Source organism: Caloenas nicobarica, chromosome 2 (genome assembly GCF_036013445.1).
Source record: "Caloenas nicobarica isolate bCalNic1 chromosome 2, bCalNic1.hap1, whole genome shotgun sequence".
In the NCBI taxonomy this organism is placed as follows: domain Eukaryota; kingdom Metazoa; phylum Chordata; class Aves; order Columbiformes; family Columbidae; genus Caloenas; species Caloenas nicobarica.
In genome coordinates, this window is record NC_088246.1 from 45851826 (window position 1) to 45871763 (window position 19938).

The 19938-nt window shown below is 43.5% G+C and overlaps 1 protein-coding gene across 1 annotated transcript in view; it reads left to right on the plus strand.

Annotated features, from left to right (window-relative positions):
- SH3BP5 (SH3 domain binding protein 5) overlaps positions 1 to 19938 on the plus strand; it is a 52762-nt gene that overhangs the window by 16325 nt on the left and 16499 nt on the right. The window contains exon 4 of the mRNA XM_065627292.1: positions 16224 to 16388. Within this exon, the coding sequence (XP_065483364.1) occupies positions 16224 to 16388 (165 nt within the window). The remainder of the gene's footprint in view (positions 1 to 16223; positions 16389 to 19938) is intronic.

Here is a 19938-nt window from a genome sequence, read left to right on the forward strand (position 1 = left end):
TGGAGCATTTTGATCCAAATTTGTTGTTTGATCACATTTTTATGTAGTTCTGCCGCAAGAACTTTTTTTTTATTTGGCATATTGTCTTTTCATGTTGTTCTTTAACTTACGCCATAATGCACATGTTCAGTGGAAGAACCTTGGCACAAACCTTGCCATTTGTGTATTTACACAAGCAATGACCACATTGCAGCAATATGAAATTCCTGTAATCCAGAAGGTGGTCCAGGTTCAAAGTCTTAGGAAGACCAATCTTCCCATGTCTGGTTGTTTGGTTTGGTTTCGTTTGGTTTTTGATAGAAATCTGCTTCCCTGGTTGACTAGACAGAGAATTAGACTTTTCTTGCCCGAAGGTGATGGAGAAGAAGGGCGAAGTTGCCAGGAAACAGTAATAATGCAAACAGCAGTGCAGGTCTTGAGCCTCTGAGGTAAGGAGTGTCTTCAGCCACTGTTAACTTAGCATTTTGCAGGGCTGGGGCTCTTAAGTGCCTACGCAATAGTATCTAGGCAGGTGATAGGGTTGGAGAAGTGTGTCACCTCCCTGGTGACAGCATGCTCTGGGGCAGGATGCTGTGCAAAAGCCAGCGTGGTCTAGTGCATAAGTCACTGGGCTGGCAGGAGCCGATTTTGTCCTGCTTCGTGGCATAGATAAATTACTTTGCCTCTCTCTCAGTTCCCATGTATAATGGAGCTGTCAAGCTGCTCTGAAGCCCAGTTCATTAAGGGAAGTAAAAGCACTTTGGGGTCATTGGGTGAGAGGTGCCATTAAAACACTCTTATCCATACGTCACTGCTTGTGAACCCAGGGACAAACCAAACAGAAGGACTTGCCTTTCTGCTTTGCTTCTGCCGGAAAAAAAAAAGAAATCTGATAATAATGTGTTCCCACCAACCCCCACAAATAAAACAGTCCATGCATTTGTAGTGACCCTAGCCTGAATAAAAGCCCTGTAAAGTGTTGCTTTTAGTTAAGCTTTAGCTCCTGTTACTGTTTGTTTGTTTCCCGAATGAGGAGTTACATTTTAGTGCCCAGTACTGGCTCAGATTGGGAGTAGGTGTGAATTCTTTGCTCAGCTTTACTACTGAGCTTATTTGAGAGGGACATGGTTTAGCTTTGTGATATTTCCCTCACCCCCATGTGTCATTGAGCTTTTACAAAAGAGTGTCAGAAAACTTGCTTCAGGCAAAAATAGATGAAAGATCTATGCTAGGTCATATCTATATGTATCTCTCACTAAGTAGCAAGTGTTCAGATAGCAAGATGTTGAAGACTATGCATGTTCTGCTTCCTCTTGGGTCACTCTTCCTGGTTCAGCTTTACAACTAATTCTCCTTTTCGTGTTGCTGGCATACTTTCTAAAGCAGCACCCTTTTATGTCAAAAGGCTTGGAAAACCAGGCTGGAATTGGTATGTATAACAGCTCATCCCTGCTGAAGTCTGGGCCCCCCCTGAGAGGAAACGCAGTTGATGGACAAGTAGATTGTTTTCAGCAAGGACAGCTAACCTGTCCCCTTCACTGCAACTTTTTATGTAGTAAAGCTCCTTCCTCTCACCTCACTATTTCTCTCATGTAATACTTTATACTGGATTGCCACATCTGCTTGAAGAAATCAGCTGACAGGGCGAAGAATTATTAGGGGTGAGTTCTCAGATATTCAGAGCCTGGGTCTCCATTCTGCCCATCTTCGCAAAACTTGAGGCCCTTAATCACTGACCGTAGTCGGTGGTGAGAGGTAGGTGCATTTGAAAAGACTCCCGAGGTACATACGTCTTCCTTAAACGCAGAGGGTAGTAAGACACCTTGTCTTGGGTTGTTTAGCCATTTGAAAGTTGTTGGGTGAATCCTGCATCGAGTGGTTCAACGAATCTTATACCCGAAGTGAAAAGTAACGACTGTTATTCCTGCAGAACAGGAACTGAGCCACTTGATGTTGGAGGTGGGAGGAGTGTAAGCACATTAAAGCACACTTGCCTAGATGGAAGACTGTCTTCCTCAGCAGATGAGGCCGATACTATTCTTTGCAGGTCAGGATTGCAGTCTCTGTAAATGAACAAAATTTTCCAAAGTGGCCGTTGGCACTTCAGTTTCTAGATGTTAGGCTTGAGATGTCTCAAAGTAGTGTGGAAAGTTACACGTGGTAGCTTTTTTAGCTCAGCACCCAAGTTTCCTGCAGCACCCAAGTTTCCCACCCAAATCTGCTCGGTGAGTGAGAGCTACTTGGATGACAGCACCAGCTGGCAGGAGGGCAGCACGGAGGGCGGATGGCAGCTCCCGGATCCAGATCCAACAGTGGTGGATGTCCAGGTCTTCCCCTCTGCTTCCTAGGCACAAGATGTGTTATCCATCGATATATTGGAGGTAGCCATGTCATAAGGAATCTCCTTTTCGATCCTGTTTTTTTGGGCTGAAGTCCTCGTGCTTGTGTTCAAGACAACAAGGAGTTAAGACTGATGCATATTATCTGGTAAGCTTATCTTGGCAAAAAAGGTGGAGGGAGAGGGAGCTTGAGAAGCAAAAATTAAATGTCAGCAGAACTGTGAAAGACATGCATTGCTCTTTGGCAACTTGCCATGGAGCTAGTAAAAAGCAAAATTATTGACACAGTTACAGTGGAACAAACAACTGACCTTGCCTGGCTGAAGGAGTGTTTCTGGTTAACTGTTTAGAAACCAGGATACTACCTAGTGGATTCACGTTTTCAAAGCAAGGATAGAGAAACTTCACAATTGACTTAGAGAAACCTTCTACAAATCCTTCCAACTGTTTAAGAAAAAACCCAAGCACCTATAACACTTGACTGCTTTCCATGGCTATAGTTTAGTGCTGTGTTTACGTTGGTAAGTCATGATTGTCCGTGCAGTGCTGCTGCTAATGGACTGTTAATTCCAGCCTCTCTTACACTTTCTTCATCTTGTGCATGGAGAAAGCAGTAGAAAACCGTGTGTGCAAAAGTGTCCCTTTTATCAAACTCCTGTCAGTGAGGGGTGAGTACTTGCCATATGCTTCTAAGAGTATTTCCACCCATGTTTGTGATGGCGGAGCCAGCAGAAAGTATTTCGTGTGGATGTTACTCCTCCGGCCGTTGTCAGTAATCAGTCTAGGCTGGCAATACAGGCTATGTTAGCTGTGGTCTGGGTATGCTGATAGTTTGTCCTTTTAATTGAAGATGCTTTATTACAGCTGCCCTGGTGGCTCCTGGGGAACCTCACAGCAGTGTGTGGATAGAGGAGGGAGCGATTTCTGGTTTAGGAACCTGGGGCGAATGGTGTGAGAAGCAGCTTTTGCTCCCCAGGTTCCGAAGTCAGCAGTACGGGAATGGCTGTGATTTGGTTTTTGGATGACTTAGGCTACTGGGGTGGAGAGGCTGCTCAGAGGCAGGGGAGCAGCTCCTCTCCCGAACTGGAACTTAACTTTTGGTGGTCAAGAAACTTGTCAGTGGGGTGGAGGCTGACGTGATGGCCTTGGTTGGTGCTGGGACAGGCCAGGCACAGGAGGGAGGCAGCACAAGCCTTGGCTTGGAAGAGATGGCTGGAGTGCTCTGAAGGGAAAGGAGACAGGGAAGTTGCCATGTGGGCAATCGGGGAGCCCAGTGCTGTGAAGAAATGGTGAGGAGATGACATGTAGGTGAGCAGTGCAACAAGTGGTGCTTGAAAGGATGAAGCACGGAGGCTGTGGGTTGTACCTGATGGTGTGTGTGTCCTTCTTCCTATTTTCCCTTTCTGTTCCCTGTGGACCTGCTCTAGACCTGACCTCTTTCATCTTTTTTGTTACAAAACACATCATTAAATCTTGGAGAAACCATGTCGATGTGGCGTCAGTCCTCTTGTGAACTGTGGAGTTCCCATTGCTGTGATCCCAAGGGGCGTTCTCAGTATATTAATCTGCCTTTCCACGTGGTGCGTGGCTGGCTGTGGGGCCAGGCACCCGTCTGAATTGGGAACAAGCCAAGCAAGGGAGTTTGACATCAGTAATTTTATTATTGAGGGCGAAGAGTCACTTCCTGGACTTCCAGCAGGGAAGCCACTGAGTTTTGTAAACTTTATTTCTAAAAGTGGGATGCACTTTGAGTTAAGGAAAGAAAATGTTGGGCCACACTCAAAATTGGATAGAGTCCCTCTTGTGCTCTCACCATGTTTGCACAATTGTGATTGAAACCCTGTGAGTACTGTATAGGAGTCACTACTCTGCGTTCAGGTTCATATGGCTCAGTGTTTCACTGGTGCCGGATGGAGCTTGTGCTGGACGTGTTGTGTTTGCTCCACCTGAATGCTTAAACCCTGAAAACTGTATTTTAAGTCTTGCATTATGTTGCATTTTCCTTCAGGCCAAAGTTGTGATGAAGCCTAGGAAAGCAGGGAGCTCAGAGAGACTTGCCTGGGTCAACCAGCTGGGTTTTGCCTGGCTGATTTATTAGCGTTGTTATTTATTTACTTAAAGACCTCAGTTTTACATTGATGTTCTGGCTCTGTCATCTGATTGAGCAGTGTGATGTTTGAGTGTCTCAAACCAGCTGTCCTTAAACTGCTGAGAAGATAACAGATGTTGCCTGGTAGGATTTTGGAAAGTTGTGCCAAAGATCCGATCTGTGAAGGAAAGCTCCTTAATGTGTTTGTCTTCCCAGAAACCCTGCTAATGCGGGATAGTAGGTCAGTGTGACTGGTGGGTTTCTACCCTTTTAATCCTGAGCAGCTGGAAGTCTGCCCCACGTCTGGGAACACTAACAGCCTCTACTTCACAGGTGAACAGAAAAAAATCCTTACTTGATTCATATTTAGTACTATGTTACCTATATTTCCTGCAGGTTACGTGGCATCTGTAGCAAAACCATCTGCAAATGCCATGTTCCTGGCACGTTTGGGTGGTAAGAACGAATTTTTAGCCAATTGGTTGTTGAAACACTTCTGTTGATAAATTCTGTGCACATATGTGCCTCCTCTATCTAAGTTAGACCTCCTGTACCTATCTCTGCTTTCTATGCCTCAATGAACGGGTCTAATTATTTTGGGTTGGTATTTATGTATCCTACATTTTCATTTTATGTGAGCACTATTCTGTTGTTTGTATAAGCTATTGATGCAAAAACTGTAATTGGTCTTCTCATCAGTAGTAGAAGACATGCCTTGGAGGGCTCCATTATTGAAATTTGTTAGCTGTGTGCTGTAAATTAGAGGTTCTTCCCTCTTCTGCTTTTCTTGCCGGAAGTAGAAGAAAATACTGTTTTCATCTAAGTGTTTTGAAGAATTTATCTAGAAGAGATGGAAAATATTACTGTCTTTTTTTGGTGTTTCTTTCTCCTACCTCACAAAGCATCCATCAGCTCTTAGCTCTTCTGGCTGGCACAATATGAAGCCAGCTACCTGTTCAAACTCCTCTCCAGTAAATGTCAACAATGCAATGACCTAATTATTTTTCTTACCCTTCAAGAATGTTTTTTCTTGTTCTTTTTCTGTTGCGAAATACTAGAAGTGTTGTGCAAGTAGGTCTGAAATACTGGAATACTGGGGTAAGTTGGTGTAGAAATGCCCTCCGTTCTTTGAAGTAAAAGGGACAGGGCTAGGGTGGGAAAGTTTAGTGCTTTGTTTTTTTTTTTTTTCTTAGGTGTCAGCTGATTTAGGCAAAAAGAAGCGCTCTAGGTGATCTGGCTATCATGCTTAGCCACAGATGCAGCAGCAGATGCTGGAACTGGCGGGAAGGTGCAAGCAGTTCTGAAAGGGTGCTGGGATGGGCAAACAGAGATGAATTCCTTTTTCCTCTGCTGTTGCCTGAAGATTTCATAAATATCATTTTGCATCCTTTTCAATTTGGAAAGACCCAAGAGATTTAGATTGTGGGTTCCTTTGTATAGCTGCAGCACTTTGCGTAGCTCTCGCCAAAAGGCAAATCTACAGTGTTTGAAAAAATGGTAATTTAATGGAAAGATCGCCTTGCTTTGTTCTCTCTTACCATTTCCCCTTCTAATATTTTCTCACCATTAGTAAAGGCTATTTCAAGAGATTGTAAGCCACAGACAGGATCATATGTTAAAAATAGTAGCTGGCATTTGAGCCTGGGTGACTTGAGGTCGGGGTGATGTCCTGTGTACCTGTTTTGGGTGTTAATAGCTCAGGGGTGACAGCTGAAGGCAGCACAAGTCTTGCAACTTTGGAGAAATTGTTCAGCCTCCCCAATCTTTATTGCGTATAGCGGTCTTAATCGGTGGATGTTTATTATGAAATGATAAATGCTTATGCTAGGGGCTGTTGCCAAAACAAATCTGATAGGGATGTTGGTTACTGTCTTCTGGGTGTGTTTCGTTATGACTTCTAGTAGAACAGTACGAATTTATGAGCTCTTGTTGATTCTTGCTGGAAAAGATTGTTTGAAGAGTCTAATTCTTTTGTAGCATATGTTGGAACAGCTCTGTATTGACTCAGTTTCCGTAAGAGAAATCTCTCTTAATTGCATCAAACTTGCAGTTCTACTGTTAGAAAATACATTTCTCTGCCAGGATGGGGAAGAAATGCCCATCTTTTTTAACTATGTCTGCTTCTTATGCTTGTTTGCTTCCCCTGCCCCCCGCCACTTAGTAAAGGGTGCTAATGGTTTGTTCTCAAAGGATTTTATTGCTGGGAAGTGGAATTGCAATTTTATCCCTGTTGCTACCTAGACCTTTTCCTTCAAGGAACAAACTTAGCCCTCCATTTGTCCAGGACACCACCCCCAACTTTTTCCTTTAAGTGAAGCCAGCCTGTTACTCACGTGTGCTTTGGAGTCATATAATTCCACTATGAAAAATTTTGAAGGGTCAATAGATTAATTCTCTTCAACAGGTCCCTTAGGAAAGTATCTGTCTCAGAAGTAGCTGTGAGCATGCAGTCAAAGACGTGCAAGGTCAGCCTGGGCCTTTCTCCTGGAGCACGTCCCTGCTATTGAGGATGGGCAGCTGCTGCTGGGTGTGAGGCTTTCTGGGGACTGGGGGAATGTGTCCAGAGCAGCCCATCACTCAGGTGAAATTCCTACCTATGCACCTTTCTTTGCTTGCTTCGGTATCCACGTGTGCACAGATGTGCTTTCAGAACCTGCCTGCCATCTCCTTGCGAACCCTGTGGAAACTTCTGTGAACAAATGGTTGCTGTTTTAGTGGCAATTAGGTGACACAACAATCTGGTGTTTCTCCTGGATATATCCGTTGCATCTGTATGAACATTTATTATCTTGGATAATTAGCAAAATCCACTAAGGCGGGCAGTGTAAATCTTGCAACGTGTTGTTTGTGGGAGTTTGCTCCTTGCTTCTGTATTTGATTTCAGCAAAGAAGGCTGCTGCCAGGTGCAGACAAGCGTGCAGAGACTCTGTAAACATAGAAACCAGCTGTAAGGCTTAAACTTGCCAAATTATTGCCTAATCCCTGAGAATACAGGGGCACACTGGGGTGGAGGGTTATCTTGATATTTTTCTCTCTTATTAAGATATTTTACCTTGGAGAGAAAAACCTGGACATACTCTCTGATCCCTTCTTCAAGAACGCTGCAGCTTTATAATTTTGGCCACGAACAAGTGCACAACTACCAAGCAGATGGCAGCGAGTGCCCAAGAAGGCTGTAACTGGATGGCGTTAGGATGAACAATTTGTCATATTCTGGTGCCATAGACTCATTAATTAGTGTGAGTAGCTCCAGCCAGACCAGCATCTCACAACAACCTCACGAAAAACAAGGGAAGGCCAAAAGGCTTGGTGTAGTGTCTTCCATACGGTCTCTGCGCCCAAATGAGCATCGCCTCCCTACTCCCGTGAGGCAAGGAGCTAGATTGATTAGAAACAGCGAGGAGACCAGTAACTTTCAAATGACTGAGTGCACAGTGGTGACAATCGGCTCAGAGGTTATATTCTTGCCCTCATTTCACAAGATGCTAATTTACAGCCTAGATTGGAGCCGCTGGAGAACAGAGGAGGGCTGTCAGCTGATTGTTCAGTCCGGGACTGTTATTAACAGTGTTTAAGGAAACTGTACGCTTAGATTTTTTTTTTTTCCATTTCCTTCTGTAGCTCCTAAGGAAGCGGGGTGGGATTCTGTCTTTGAGGAGACCAACTGTCTGTATGCTGGTAGCAGAAGTAGCTATTGAAGCGAGCTGTTTGTCGTGCCCTGAACTTTTTGACTCTTGCGATACGGCTTGTGATCCTGTCTTAAGGGAGTTACACACATCGCCTAACTTTAGCACAGAGATAGATGTCTCTCAGAACACGCTTTGTAGATCTACTCTGATTTCCCGGGCCTTTTTATAGACTACAGGTTTAATAGAAAATAAAGCCGAGCCAGAAGTCAGGTCAGTTCTATAACAATCAAGCTGTCAGAAGAGGAGGAGTGGATGCATGGATGGGACCAAAAAGCCCAGCACAAGAACAAGACACCTCATCAAAAGCAGAGTCTAAGGCACATCTGGTCATTGTATTCCACAGGTGTTGCATTAATTATACAGCAGGGAGGAAATAGTTTGTGCTCCAAAAAGCTCTAAGGCGGCTAATTTTTGCCTTCTCTTCCCCTTCGCCTTCTCCACCCAGATAAAAATCTTCAAATCTGCTTTTGAAAAAGCAAATTTTGACCTGTGTACAACTTTATAGCTTTCAATAAACAGCTTAAAATATACAAGGGTGTTTCAGACTCTTGAGAGACTCTCTTTTCTGCCAGTAATGCAAATGATCACCACAGATTAACATATAGCTCACAAGAAGCCTCATAGATCTGGCAAAATGAGATCACTGCTGAGGCTTTGGATTTTATAAGTTGTTTATAAGCACCTGTACATAGCCTGTAGTAAGAAGGAGTTTTTGTTTTCTACTGCCTCTCAGTTCTGGTTTGGCTTGGAGTTTTTAGTCTGTAGGGAGAGTGGAAAGCAAGGTCGTGGTCCTCAAAACAAGCAAAACAACCACCCCCCAACCGCATCACTATTCTGATTATTCAAGAAAATAAACACATGGATCTGAGAATCTAGGAGAACATTCAGCACCACTGCAAATTTTTTGCAACTGTGTTCTTTGTTTTTTGATAAACTGTAAGAAAAAAATGGAAAATTATGGTATTTGATAGAAATGCTGCTTGTACTGGTCCTCTGGAAGTCATCCGATCTAAGCTCCTGCTCAAAGCAGAACTGTCACCATTGCTAGATTGCATCAGCTATGGCTTTGCCAGTTATTTAAAACCTCCAGAGATGGAGATTTATAACCTGTTTGAGGATCACACTGTCCTCCTAGTAGGAAAGATTTTTTTTTTATGTGCAACCTGAACTTCCAAGCTGCCATCTGTGGCTGTTGCTCCATGTTATACCATCCAGTACTACCGAGAAGCATTTGTTCAACTCTGTCATCTTTGCAGCTCCCCTTTCAAATTTTGGCTAGCAGCTACTTAGATCACTTCTTAGTCTCCTCCTTGCTAGACTGAAAATAAGCCTACATCCCTCAGCACTCCTCGTAGGAGTTGTTGTAGGCCTCTGGACCCTTCTTTGACATCCCTCTTGAACTGGGGGGCCTGGATGTTGTACTCAGTGTGCAACCTCACGAGCACTGAGTTGGGAGGAATGATGGCTTCCCAAGATGGGCCAGCCCTGACCCTCTGCATGTAGCCTAGGACATGGTTTGCCTTACAACCAGAGTCCACCTTTTCAGCTTACTCAGCCTGGCACCTGCTGTAAGGTGCAGCTGTTTTTTGGCAGAACTGAGCTTCCTGTCAGTGCTGATCATGGGATTATTTCACCCCAGGTGCAGGGCTCCACACTTCTCCTTGTTGAACCTTGTGAGGTTTCTCTTGGCCCAGTCGAGTTTCACAAGGTCCATCTGGGCTGAGGTTAAGTTGAGGTTTCAACTTAACATCATCCGCAGATTTGCGGGGGTTGCAGCTGTGCCGGTATCAAGACTGTTGTTGGGGTGCTGAGCGTTATGGGTCTTTGTGTTGATATTTGGGATGCTCTTCTTGTGCTGGTGTCAAGATTGTTTTTAGGATGTTGAGCATTATGGACCCTCATGTCAACCTCTGGGCTGCCAGCTGCATTGAAACAGGGTGAGGGAAAACAGGAGCCAAAATAGCAGCACTCTGGCTCAGTACTGTGAATTCCATAGCAAGCGCTCACTGCCTTCACCTTCTAGGCTTCCAAAGTACTGAACCCACCACAGCGGTGGGCAAGATGTGGTCGAGGGGTGGTGGTCCCGCTGTCCTGATCCCTGCCAGGAGCTTGTGCAGGATGCTGCAGTGGGGTCACCACCATCAGCGTGATCCCCGAAGCCTGGCAGCGCTGCAGCAGCTCTGGTGGGCGACTGGTGGAGGAAAGTTCCTGTTTTAAAATGCGTTCCCTGTTGTACCAGCAAATTAACTGTGGGATGTTGTTAAATGAATAAGGGGAGGTGAGAATGGAAACATCTGAAACTTGCTTTCTTCTGAAGAGTGCGACTGGAAGCTCGTTAATCATTATCTATTTGGTAGTAAGCAAGTAAGTGTTTGCTGGTAGCAATTAAACTATTCGTTTTAAAGATTAATGAGTGGGAGAGACATTGGTTTCACATTAACAAACAAGCGCCTTTTAGAGCAAAGGCCTCGGGCCAGCATGTGATGTGCTGGTGCCTTGTTCTGAGCAGCAGCTGCGTGTTCCCTTCACACTCCAGCTTTCAGTGATTTTATAAACAGAGATTGTCCGTGCCTTCTATTCACAGTAGCGCAGAGATGCTGAAAGAAAGTGGGTGTCGAGACCTTGGCAGTGTGGTGTGAGATGGGTTCACCTGGCTAAACGTGAAGCCAATTTTTTAAAATATTTGAAAAAAACCTACTCTTTGCTGACTGTCATTTCTAATGGGAAATTTGCCAGTTGTGTTAGTGATGCCCTTTTCGTGAATTTACCACCACTCGTTGTCTGGCCCTCAGGTGAGGGAAGCTGGCCAAGGGGTGAAATTCTGTCGCAGGGTTGACCCCACAAAATGTACCCTCTGCATCTATTTCAGGCAACCTGGCTTGGCCGTTATCTGCATGCACATGTGCTCGTGGGTCAGAGGCTGGGCAGTGTCTACCAGGGTGGATTAGGTGTCAGCTAACCTTGGAAAAACACCATAGCTGTGGTCTACCGTGTTTTGGTGTCCCCGGTATTGTGCAGTCCTGTATGGCTAGGTAGGCAAAAACAAAAACTGGAGATTAGATGAGATGAGGAAGAGGAGTATGTGTCTTGGTCAACGTTAACACAGAAGATTCAAGCTATGTGTGATAGGGTGGAAAAAATCCTCCATTAGGTCAACTGGGCTTTTTATTTTTTTTTTTACTACGAAGGGGGATTGGGGCAATAAAGGCTATGTGGACTGCATAGAAAATTGTGTTTCATAATTAACAAGTCCAGGGCTGTCTGTGCTGGCCTGAAAATCTATGTGTTGCTGCCAATCCCAGAAGAATGACTGCATTTAAAGAAGTGCCTGGTTTTGTTTTCTTCTACCAGCTTGCCATGGCCAAGCTTTTTTGTTTCCAGCCCTATCTGTAGCTAACAACATAATCGAGCTGTTGTGCATGGTTCCCTTCTGTGCAAGGGCCCTGTGCAGGCTAAGCAGAGAATTGCCCATGAGAGTGCAGCCTTTATCCCCCAAAAAGGGATTTATCAGGACTGAGCTCCTTTCAGCAATTCATTAATAGCTTGGAATTCTTGGCTCTGTCAGTACCCCTTTAATTTTACATCATTGTTTGTTTTAAAAGTTGACATATTTTATATCGTCGTGCTCCATTTGCTTCCGCGAGTGCTGCTGCTGCCTGTCACTTCTGAGCTGAGGTCTCTGTGGCTGCTTAATTGTATTTCTTGAGGAGTCTCATTTTCTATTTTATGCTAATAGGGGAAGGGCATGCAGTGGTGAAGACATTCAGTTGAGTTTCCCGGCAGAAAACGGTGATGATGAAGCTCAACAAGCTCCTGGTCACTGTGGCAGTGGGAGCTGAGACACATGTTCCCCAGTTCCCAAGGTGTCAAGGCTTTCTCGTTTTCAATAAGATGCTTCACTGGCCTAGCTCCTTCTGACTTTTATGTCGGGTAGACTCCATCAGGCACCAGAGATATAGGGGATAGGCAGAAAGTTGACATCTCTCCAACCTCCCTCAGAGATTTTTGTCCTCATCCCTAGTACATTTTTCCCCTCATGCTACCCCAGGTAGCATGAACCTCTCTCGACTCAAATGCCAGTTTGTGCTTGAAAGCAAAATAACCCAGTTTTCAACTATTCATTTGAATTTTGAATTCTGGACTTTTGAGAGAAACAGCCACCGTCTAAAATGATCAAGTTAACATGCAATGTCAGGAGGTTGGATGGACATGTGAGCTCCTGTGGTTCTCTCTGATTTTAAAAACCCACGAAGAGCGTGGCTACTCTCTCTTCCATCAAACTGAGTGATCTGCAGGCTTGAGACTTGAGAGCAATCTGTCAGTGATGGTGCAGAATGACTTGTTCGAGCTGGAGGCAGTTTTAAATGAAGGCTAATTATTGAGTAACTGTACTAACTAAAGTGTTTGATTATCCCTTTTCACATTGGCAGAACCACAAACCTGTTGATGTTTCTCTAATGACTACTGTATCATTCTTCACCCCAGCATTTGGCTCTTTTTCTTTCCCAGGCTCTCAGTTGCTTAAAATAAGACTGTAGACTAATTTCAGTTAACCGTTGAAACTGAATTGCTGTTTGGACTAACTTTTTTGCTTAAACCAAAAAGCATTTTGCATTCCAAAACAGTGTTTCCAAACTGCCATTGCAGAGTAGCATTCAACAAATACAGCTGGGAGAGAGTATTTAAATACAGTTTTGTTTCAGTTTTCCATTTGCCCACACGGTTACGGGGCATGAGGCTGAATGTGGCCAGAATTGTGGGCCGCCTGTTAACAGCTTTGGCTCTCCATGTCCTGCAGGTCCAGGTGCAAGTAGAAATTGTAAATTTAGCTTCTGGTTCTCTTATCATAAAGAACATTTTTCTTGCTATGCAGCCAGTTGTGCTTTAGAGGCTTCATCAGAAGAGCTACTAGCACTGCAAGCTACCCCTAAATGTTGTTTTCCTTGGGGATTTAGGAAGTTGGCTCCTAATGCTCTGCAGACTTTTTTGTGGGCTTAGATGTGTTGCTCCCTGACTTGGGGTATCGGTGCCAACAGAAACTTTCAAGTGCTGATGCAGTTACGGTGAGAAAGCTGCACTTCTCCCATGCTCGCTCTGCCCCCCGGGATCCGGTTTTACTGGAGTGTCGAAAGCAGGTACTTGCTGGTGCGGTTCTGCCTGTGCCAGGAGCAGGTTGCCGGTCTGTCCTCCTGGGTTTGTACGGAGTTTCTTGTGCGGGCAGGCCCACTCCTGCAGCGGGGCAGCCACGGAGCTGAAGCTTTCACGGTGGGTTGGCTTTGACAGCCTTATTGCCTGGAAGTTACTGGGACCTGGGTCCCTCTTGTAGGGTGTTCCTTGAAAATCAGTCCCGCTCTTCCTCCTGATGCCCTCAGCACTGTTGTGCAGTATTTAGTGCAGGCTCTTACTGGATTCTTGTGGTTTATTTTGCTTAAAATAAATCTCATCTCAAATCATTTTATGGAAAACTTATGGCCTTTATTTGTATTTGTTCCCTTTACTAGCATAGATCAAGCTCACTCTAAGAAAAAAAAAAGTTGTGAAGTTTTTGAGAATTCAGCAGAGGATTTTCGGGGGGATAGGATTCAGGTTTTTTGTTGTGTTGTTTATTGGAAGCTTAGGTTGTACCTTGTTTAAGGATTCTCAGATGGCTTTCCTGTGCTTGGTGGGTACCATAATTTAGGTTAGTTAGTGGCTAAATTTAAATATTCTTTGGTCAGGCTTATTCTGAATTTATAAAATGTATTAATACATTTGCAACAAGCAGCTGGGGACTGGGGTGGTGAGGAGATGTAATGTGTGGGGTTTTTTCTTAGACTTTCTAAGAGGCCATACTAATGATGAATTTACACCAGGATGCTGCAGCAAAGGGCACGGTTAGATGAATTTCTCTTCTGTGGAAAACACCAGCAGCCACTTCAGAAGAAAATGCATAAAGGACCTTGGTCGGAAGGAAATTACTGCACTGCTTGTGATGCCTTTGATTTCCCTCCCCAGCTAGTAGCTGAAGGACCTCTGACACATAACTCCTATTTTTCCATGGTCATTTTGGGGTGAAGTACCTCTCTGTGTCATAGGGGGAAGGAAGTAAGAAGGGCTTACTGCTATTTTAGGACATCGTAAGGGAAACTTAATGTGCTTGATTTCCTTTTGAGACTCGTGTTGTGGGAGAAATGCACCATTGTTCTACTTATTTTCCATTTTTTATCAAGGATTTTTAACCACTTCCCAAATGATGACCATTTCTTCGCACTAAAACCTCTTCCTTTATTCATAAGACCTCATTTTCCCCAATTTAGTGTTCTGTATGTCAGAGTCCTTTCCCTGGTTTCAGCCTCAGACTCCCCTGTACATCATGACATGTAAAGTTTTATTCATTATTTTGTTCTGTCAGTCATGTCTAGTCGAAGACATTCCCCATAGGTATAAACTGAGCAATTCCAGTTTAGTTTTTAAAACAATCATTGAAGTGTAAACAAAAATTGTCTTCACAGTGCTGGATGCTCAATTAACTGAATGTGAAGTTTACATTTGAAGGGTGATGTTTCAATGCAAAACAGCTCAAAATATTACTTTTAAACAGAGATTTATGAAATATATAATTTAGAGAAGTTCAGGTAGAGGTTTTACTTTTGAGCTAAACAAGGTATTTGTGCGTCAACCCCAAAAGGGCTCTAGAGCAGTAAAGTGCTGATAGAGACAGCAAATGAACATAAAAGCTTCAGAATTAAAAATTTCTCGTGAGGGAAAACAATGTGAAATGCGCATGTTTGAAAGCCTGAATGTTAAAATTGCTGACCATTCAGTGATAGCTATAAAAAGAGAGGATATCTCCATCTTATTAAAAAAAAAAAGGCACAACCAAATGCCAGCCAACACTAGTTATTTGTTTGTGGATAATCTTTGTCTATTTGTTGTAGAGTCACCCATTTTGAACATTTAAGACACATCACCAGTACTCAAGTGCAGCACTGCAGAGCGCTGAACTCTGTGATGACTTTTGTCACCACGGTACTACTGAAACCTGCAGTATGGCTGGCATCATTTCTGCTTTATTGGCTGCTCTCCCTTTTTTGGGGTGAATAGGTAAGGGTTTGGGACCCTGGAGGGCAGACGCTCAGCTGTGAAAAATCAGAGGTGGCTCCAGCCTGCGAGATGGGATGTGAATGTTTCACTTGAGGACTGTTTAGAGTGGGGTTCAGATATTGCGAGAGCCTTGTTAAAACTTTCAGGAGAGACAAAAGTGGTCTGTAGATGAAATATCGTGGAGAAATTTGTTTTGGTCCAGAATAAGAGAGATTACAGCTCATTGATTAGGTGGTTTCAAAGCTGTGCTCGCTTTGCTGGGAATGTTGTGTGTTGTTTTGGAGGAGTCTTTGCTCTCACAGCAAGAACCACGTATTAATAGTTCACCAGAAGACTCTGTTCTCCCTTGCTTCCACGCACACTTCCTTCAAGCTCAAACTCGGTGTTATTTTGCTGAAAAGAAGCAGCAGTTTCCAAAGGACATAGCAGGGTCTTCATCTGTCTTTTACATGCATTGCAAATTCCTTTGGTTACCTTCGTGTCTCTGTACTGGGGACTTGCCGCACCACTCGTGTCCTGGCGATAGCAAAGTAGAAGAATATCCAAAGAATTAGCAGCCACCTTCTCGGAAAATGTGTTTGTGCTTTATAGCAATGTAATGCTTCAAAAAAATTGCCTTGGCGTGATTGATGTTGCACCAGGTAAAAACCCCCACTGACTAAACTCAGGGAGTGTCATTCTCAATGATTTCTCCACCTGCTACAAGTTTACTATTATGTTTTCTTTCTCAGTGATTAAACCTACATCACAAGGTATTTATCTGTCATTCAGGTGCTTATTTGTAGACCATCAGCGGTGCATTTTTGGACTGCGAACACCATGAGACATTTCTTTGCAATTTACCTATTTGGGTGGGAACTGCTGTCTTGGCAGTACTTACTCCAGTGAGGAAATATGTGTCACTTCCAAGTAAAAGGCTGGGAAACAGTAATGCTGGTGTGGGTGTTTTTTGAAGTCCTGGGATTGGTGTGGTAGATCTTCTAAACGTGATTGTGAGGGCTCCTTTGTCTCTGATCCCAATTTATCTTTTTTTTTTTTTTTTAGGCACAGCTGGAAGCTCAGAGGGCGACTCAAGATTTCCAGAGGGCCACTGAAGTGCTGCGTGCTGCAAAAGAGACCATTTCGCTCGCTGAGCAAAGGCTGCTGGAGGATGACAAACGTCAGTTTGACTCTGCCTGGCAAGAGATGCTCAACCATGCTACTCAGAGGGTAATGCAAACTTGCCCCAGCATCTGTCTTTTCTACATTTTGTGTCCTCCTGTGGTGTATGAGGCTAAGTTTCTGAAAGACCAAATTTTGTATTGGTCCAGATACGTGGTGTGTAAGAAATGAAGGTACAGGAAATTATGAAGCCTAAGGTGAAGTGATTTGGGCCTTGGGCTGCTGCTGAGACAACTGTAGTTCTCTGTCTGGCTGTGCTAGTAGCTAGTGAAGTAGCTCTCTAAAGAAAAAGAAATTGCCGCCTATATAATAGAGATAAACGATGTCTTAAAGCATATCTGCATTTGGAGTTATGCCAGAATAATTGCATAGGGATGGCTATTCCTGAATACACGTGTTATGGAAACTCTTACTCTGGAAAAAAAACAGGGACATGTTCCAATTGTAGTATAACCTGTTCTCAGTACGGAGGAAGTTGAACAAGGCACTTCTCTTCAGAAACGTGTGTTTGAATGTAGAATTACTAAAAAATGTGTGTTGTGTTTTAAGCTGGAATGCTGCTGTATCCTGAATCAACTTTCAAATTTAGACGAGGTCTTACCTCCTTTTTAAAGTCTTTTAAAATCTACAGAAGAGATGCACAGTCTAATAATGAAAGGCGGTATTCATTTTAGCAGCTGTCAAGAAGAATTTTCCTGTCATTTGCCATGTCTCTTTTTTTTTTTTTCCCTGTCTATTAAAAAAAAATGGCAGGGTTTTTTTTTAACATGAAAGAATCAAAAATGGAAGTTAAAAACCTTTGTTCTGTCAGAGTTCCTTTAATATGCCAGTGAAGCTGAACTTATTATTCCAAATATGCTAGGGTGCCATACAGTGTTCGTATTGTCTTGGAGTCTTTACTGCAGCAGCTCTGTTCTGTTGCAGAAGCTTCTCAGTTATGAAAAAAGCCTCTATTTCAGAGTGAATAGTAAAAACCAGCTGCCCTATGAAGAAACAGTGAACAAAAAGGGTATTGGCTCTGTGTAGGGAAGAGATGGAAAACCTGGTATATATTAAAAAAGGGAAAACAAACTCCAGGGTATTGTTGTGTTACTGTCCCTGTTATCATTAGGTATTTGCAGATCTCTGTGTGTTTCTGCAGGCAGCTCTACCATTGCATGTGTGCCAGGGGACCAGCAGCCCTCATTTTCCCTGGTTTGAACCCCTGTTCGAAATGAGGAAAGTCCAGACATGCATACAACAATTTTTGATTCTCAGAATAGATATGTGCGAGAACTGGAGGCATCGAAGGAGTTGCTTAGAGCTCCTGACTGCTGAACTGCTGAGATCTGGTGGAGACTTGACAGCAGCCACGTCTCAGCTGCTTCTCTCTCGCTGGCATAATGAAATTTTGTGTTGGAGTGGCTGAGGAAAGAAGTGCTGGCAATTTTGAGACATCAGATGGATTCCTCTTTTCCTTGGATATTTCAAGGGGATTCCTGTGTCCTTCTACAACCCTTAATCCTTCCCTGACGGGCTACAAGAGGAGTACACCTGGTATGAGCAAACTCAATGATTTAGAGCAGGAGATGGCTGCTGGCAGGGTTTGTTGGAGTCACGCTGGCAGTGTTGGTATGTATCATCTCTGAATGCAGAATATCTGCTTGTCAGAGGACTGATTCCAACCATAATGTCTCTGGTTACAGCTGAACAGTAATTAGGAACCTAAGTTTGATTTACTGCAGTTATAAAATCTCCTTGGCACAGACTGGATTGTATAGAGCAGCTGATGGCTTCTTGAATTGAGAGCATGTTACCCAACTCTTCCCAGTGCTTAAAATAGTCTGGGTAAGCTCAGTTCCCAGAAAGCACCTATCTGCACCTTTCCAGCGTACAGAAGGTTTTGAAAGAGTTCCGTGAAAGTTTGTTTTGCGATTTTCATTGGCCATACTGGAGGTTTTAAGGCCAGAGCCAAGAAGTTGGAAGTCATGACTGGACATTGGTTTGTTTGGAGGGCTTGACCAAGTTTTAGAACTTCTTTAGGAGCAGAGTAAATACTTCCTTGGTTTCAGTGCATGCAATTAGTGAAGTGCTCGGGGTTCACTGAGGTAAACAAAATAACTGGGGTCTCAAGGAGCAAAAAACATTGTTCCCTACCAAGCTATGAATGAAAACAGGTTGGAGGATGAGACCTACTAGAACAAAATTTCTCCCTGACTGCCACAGTGTTGCTTTTAACTCAGATCATTAGCTATAAATAAAATTTGAAATTACTAATGGAAGAAAATGTTTCTGGGGATGAAGGCTGAGGGCTGAGAAGTAGAATTCCTCTACTTCTTACTACTTACTCCTGGAGAAAGTTTTTGCCCTCTAGTTGTTTGGATCTGCTAGCTTTTTTGTGTGTGTATATTTATAACTGACAAATGTATTGGACAGAAAATAATCTTGCACTGGGTCTTGTACAGCAGTGAATCAAGTGCAGAAGAGCACCGCTGTGCCAAATGTTAGAAGTGGGCTACTAATTCTTAGAATCAAGAATACCAAGTTGGAAGGGACCTCAGGATCATCTGGCCCAAACTTTCTTGGCAAGAGCATTTGTTTCTCTGTTGGTAGAAATGTCAGCCAAGAGCAAAGGGTCCTTATTTGCTATTCTTAGACAGAGGTAGCACACTATTGAATTAATCAGAAATTGGGAACAAAACCTGAACCCTGTAGCAGCTTGGTAGCTGACAAACAAATCAAACAGAGAGTGTAAAGGAAAAGAGTAGGCAAGAGAACAAATGAGACACTTATATTTTTGTACAGACGTGTGTGGAAATGCTGCCAGGTTACTTTTGAACTTGACCCACTGGATTACTTGAGTTCCATGGAAATGCTGTTTGCAGGCCCTTGCTGGGAGGAAACAGAGATAAAGGTTTCCTGTTGTAATTGCTTTTTGATTTCTTCATAGACTGAAGAACTGTTAACAGTATTTTTAATGTGACAGTCTAATGGGTTACTGTAAATAAGGCTTTTGGTAGCCACTGTTGAAGAAAATCATAATAGAGTTACTGAAATTTTGCTTATCCTGGATGGGCTGGAAGCATAACACGTGGAAGATGTTTTTATTTGCAGGGCAGACAGGACCAGCGTGAATAGGTACAGGGAGTACAGGCTGTCACTGAGCCATTTTTGTCACCTTGCAGTTCGAGCTATGTTTCCAAGATAAGCTGGGTGCCTAAATAGGAGCTGGATGCCCACCTGCCTGCTTGGGGAGATGCAACTAATCCCTGTAAAAGTCTGTGCTTGAGCTGTGTATTAACCACAGCGAAGCACAGGACTGTGATGCGATCCTCAGTGTCAGGCTTTACCTGCTTCTACTCTTAACTTGATGTGTATTTTGGGGTAAATTCCTGTGGTTTTATTTTTTTTTCCTAGATGTCCATTTCTCCACACATCTGAGATAAGTATAATTGACATGTGGGCTGGGATTTAGCTCATCAGTTTCAGTTGTCTAGAACATTACTTTGTACATCCCAGTTACTTCCATTATAGTCAAAGGAGGTCTGATCAGTAAGTTGGTGGTGTCTGGAAAACAACTCATGTGACCAGAGGGACAAGTTCATTATAAGATGAATTA